At 38.9% G+C, this 4,546-nt stretch overlaps 1 protein-coding gene across 1 annotated transcript; it reads right to left on the bottom strand.

Annotated features, from left to right (window-relative positions):
* Positions 1-798: 798 nt before the first annotated feature.
* On the bottom strand, positions 799-4,237 carry LOC107768401 (phosphatidylinositol 4-kinase gamma 7). The gene is made up of 2 exons (XM_016587525.2): positions 3,957-4,237; positions 799-3,343 (listed from the first exon to the last, which is right to left on the bottom strand). Exon 2 carries the CDS (start codon positions 3,042-3,044, stop codon positions 1,122-1,124), a length of 1,923 nt encoding a protein of 640 aa, XP_016443011.2. The 5' UTR covers positions 3,045-3,343; positions 3,957-4,237; the 3' UTR covers positions 799-1,121.
* Between the last annotated feature and the right edge of the window lie 309 nt (positions 4,238-4,546).

Raw genomic sequence — 4,546 nt, 5'->3', positions numbered from 1 at the left:
CATTCTGCTTCACGCATAAAATCACTTCTTGGTTGCTAAATAAAATGACCATTTTGATGTTGACTTGCACCAAACTTTTATGCTTATCGTTTTTATCTTGCTCTGTTTTGTAACATTCCAAATCTTTCTTATTCTGTTAACAAGAACAAAGATTAACGTATTAACAAACTAGCAACTTTACAACTATGTCCTTAGACCTTTACCCTAGTGATTCACAATCGATATCTTTGAAGAATGAAAATTACAACAATTCAGTGTAATCTTATAAGTGGAGATTGAGAAGGATAATATGTACACGGGGACTGAAGAAGGTAATATATACGCAGACTTTACCCCTACATTCAGGAAAGCAAAGCTGTTTCCGAAAGATCCTCGACTTAGAAATCAAGAATTGACAAGCTAATATCATTATGTTATTGTAGACCCTTTGGTCCACTTTTGCTGTTTCTAATCTGGAAATTGGATCAAACAAACATGAATTTTCTTGACCACAAATATATTCTATCACTGTGATGTTAGTGTTTGAACTCTTCAATGCATATAAGGGTCAATTGGTCCTCAAAATGGGACCTACCTAGCACTTTTTGTAATCCACCTTTAGTAACAGTCCACCTGGGCAGCCATGGCAATTCGAGGAAGGACACAACACATGTAATAATTCGTACGTAATTAAATGAGAAAAGAACATGACAATTTATACAAAAACTGGTAAAAAGGGTAAAATATAACGTTTGGTAGCAAACCTCAGTCCAGAAAATACAAGAGCAAACACAAAACATAAAAAGAACAAATCCAACATTTACATAACTTTTTTTATTGATCTTTTTTCAGATTTCATTCTACAAATTATTTATCTAACAGTCGCCGTGACAAAGTGAAAGGGAAAAAAAATGAAGACATCAAACGGAAACAACACCAATTCTACTCAGCACTTTCACTCAGGTGCCTCCAAAAATATTTACAGCATCTCCTATCAAAGCTACTGCCGCCCTATATAACTTCTTTAAGGGAGCATATCCATAAAACCAACCTAAGCTAGAAATCCTTCACTTCAAGCAGCCTGCAGGGAGTTATTTAGGTATTAACTCATCCTAGTAGTGAGATGTCGTAGTACCTTGATCTCAAAACTGGCAAGAAGTCCCAAGCCTTTGTATCTGCCTCTGACCAACGGTGACTGATTTGCGCTTGTCGAAAGCTGGGTACAGCAGTTCTTGGAACTTCTCTAGAAACAGACGCCATTCTTCCTCATTCATATCTGCTAGCTTCAAAAAGCTGGAACTCACAGGGAGCTGCTCATTCGCGCTCCTGTGGCCGGATGATGCTCTAGCTAGATTGCCATTTTCTGGCTTTGTTCCTGAAAAATTAGGATGCTTCTGCTTCTTGTCACCTAAACTAATATTCTTGAGGGACATTGATAGTTTTGACTCGGACACATTCTTTGCGGGGGCAGGAACATAGTTAAAGCTTGTGTCCTCCTCTTCACTCTCTTCTTCCTCAATGCTTTCGTCTAGCTTAAAGAGTTGAGTGCGGCCATTTCCTCCTCCAAATGGAAACTGAAATGGGTTCCTGGTCATGAAGTCTTCAGAGGCCATATTTGGACTAAAAGCATACCCTGCATCCTCGTAATCTATGTCAAATTGGAACTCCTCCTCATCAACTTCAGCCTTTGGAGATAAAATCTCTCTCTCAGCAATCATCCTTCTTGCCTCCAAACAAACTACTTCAAGCTCGCTGGGTTCCTCCTCCCCACGACGAAACTCCCTGCTCATCATCTCACCAATCTCTGCAAGGCAGAGCCCATAAGTAGCAGCTTCCTTGAGGAAAATGGTGGACAGGACCAAGACACGAAGGCAAGCTTCGCGAATCATAGGGAGCTCACTTTTCAGCATCTCAGAGTCACGAACAGGATCGAGTTTCTCTATGTACTCGAGTTCATCCTCTGAAAAAGGAATAGATGCCTGAGGCCAATGAATCCACTCAAAATATGGGTCTTCCAACGTTTCTGGTAGACAGAGGCCATGATCAATGGGAATTAACTCTACTTGACCAAACCTCCCAACACCATCAAGCTTCCTAACTAAAAGATTTCCTGCATGCCTATCTGTGTTAAAAATCCTGATGTCTAATATCCCAATCCGATGAACAGCAGCAACGGGGAAGCTTGAGGTTCCATGGTCGCTGGCATCAAAATCATGAGGGATGAATTGTTGAAAAGATGCAATCTTGCTGACGAGTTTCTTCTTGCTATGAGGCTTGTCTCCATTAACACCATCATTGACATTAAAAATAGAATGAGTGATTTTCACCAATGCAGTGGCCGGCACATTAGCAAAATGATCATAGTCTAGCAGGTATGCAGCAACCTCCCTAAACCCTGTTTCTCCAACTCGAACTGAACGCTTTAAGCCTGGCTGTCCAAGAGCTTTGCCAACAAAGCCTTTAGGATTGTTTGGGGCAAATGGTTCTTCATCTGTTGGCTTGACAATAGCAACACTCTCCCCTCTGATGTTTCTAAAGAAGTACCCCCCTCCAAGTCCACTATGGACGGGAAGTGGCTCAACTCCATTCTTGATAGCCTTCACAATCTCCTTGACAAGTAGTCTTGTCTTGGCAAAGACACAAGAGTTCCCCAGTATCTCAATAGGGCCACTCTGATCTCTCTGTTGGACATCCCTCCCAGTAGGTGAAAGACACGGAGTCGATGAACTTCTATGCATAAAATTCCTCGTCAGCAGTAGAGGAGAATCATTCCGAACAGAACTAAGGTCGTTCTTCAACACCACATCACCAAATGTCAAAGAACTCTCCTCAGTTGGGACATTAAGGGCAATCTGCAACCTCCTCTTCACAGTATGAGCGTTGTCACTACGGTCCAACTCCATCCCCAGTACACAACCAGTGTCAGTTTGCACAAAAACACGTCTCCTCCCAGTAGATTTCCCTTCCATCCTACTGTTTCCATGGTACTCTCCACCACCAAGAGGACTCTTGAATAGTGCCACAGCCATCTGGGTCTGAACAGGACTGTCCAAGTTAGGAGACATAAAAGGACGAGAAAAACCGTCCTAAGTCACAACCAGCAAAAAGAGATGGCGGAAGAAAAGAGCTTCCCCAACACTCAACTCAGAAGCCGATTGTAGGCAAAAAACCAAATGATTCAATCCACAAAAGATCATCAATCAGCAAAAGAGGAATCAAACCCAACCCCCAAAGTTGTTACCACCGAACACAAGAACACTATCAATCACTCGCACGTCAAACAACCAACAGCGAATGATCAAGATCCCAAATGTTACATCGAAAGAGCCATCTGATGACCCGGATTATAGCAGTGAACCACAATCTGTGAACACACACAAAACTTAATAAATTTACGCACTTAATCAAGAATTGCAATAAAACAAAACTAATTAGCCATTGAAAACCAATACATCACACTAAACAGATCTTTGTCAAGATCTTCAAGAATCGGAATTAACACTAAAACCTACGTTTCCTTGATACTTAAGAGTTATAGCTAAAAAAACTGTTAAACCTATATTTCACAATCAATGCAAAGCTATAAATTACTTATAAAACTGAAAATCGCTTTATACACGTGTTTACACAATAAAATCTGTAGAATCTAATTAATTACTCAGCAGTATCACACTCGAAACTCTCATTTTTATCCAATAACATAAACTCTTAATCTCGCAATAACTTACATAGTTACATTTAACTCGAAACTCTCATTTTCATTCAATTACTAAAAAATAATACCGAAAAAGAAAAAAAAAACTAAAATAATCTTAAAAAACCAATAATTCCGCTGAAAATCACTATTCTTTCGTCCTCTCAAACAAATTTAAATAAAACTGACAAGTGAATAACGAATCAAAGAACAACAAACACATAACAAAAAGAAATACAATCTACAAAAAAATTGAATGAATGAAGTTGATTAGACTACTCACCAGACGGCCAGATCTGAGAGATCGCGCCTCTGTTTGTCTCTCTTTTTACGGCAACCTGTACACCGCCTTTCTTTCTCTTCACCACCGGAGTAAGAAGATATCAATACAGAGATGTAAACCGTCTGATTGAGAGAAATACGATTCAACGGCTACGATTTGATTTCTCTCAGTTTGAAGCCACCAAAAACCCTTTTCTTCTTCTTTTGCTCGGCTCCTGTGTGGCTTATGCTTCCTTCTCTTTTGACGAATCTCTCTCTCTCCTTTTATATATATATTCTCTGTCTTACATATTCTGTATCTATATATGATTTAATATTTTCCAATTTTTATTTTGGGGTATTTGCTCTTTTAGTACCTCAAGTATCAATAAATTATGTTTTGATTCATCTGATTTACTTATTTACTATTACATAATTTAATTACGATAAAAATTTGTTTGTACTAGTTATTTGTATTAAACTAGATCAAACTGCTATAGCTAAGTGATTTAATAATACAACAATAAAGTCAGTGTAATATCACAAGTGAGATCTAGAGAGGATAGTGTATATGCAGACTTTACTCCTACCTTGTAAAAGTGAATAATATAT

Source organism: Nicotiana tabacum, chromosome 20, assembly GCF_000715075.1.
Source record: "Nicotiana tabacum cultivar K326 chromosome 20, ASM71507v2, whole genome shotgun sequence".
Lineage (NCBI taxonomy): Eukaryota > Viridiplantae > Streptophyta > Magnoliopsida > Solanales > Solanaceae > Nicotiana > Nicotiana tabacum.
The sequence above is the reverse complement of the archived record's forward strand: the minus strand, read 5'-3'. Positions and strand labels throughout refer to the sequence as shown.

What these genes read in the sequence shown, in the direction of transcription:
- LOC107768401 (XM_016587525.2), bottom strand. Translation starts at nt 3,044, where the DNA reads ATGTCTCCTAACTTGGACAGTCCTGTTCAGACCCAGATGGCTGTGGCA.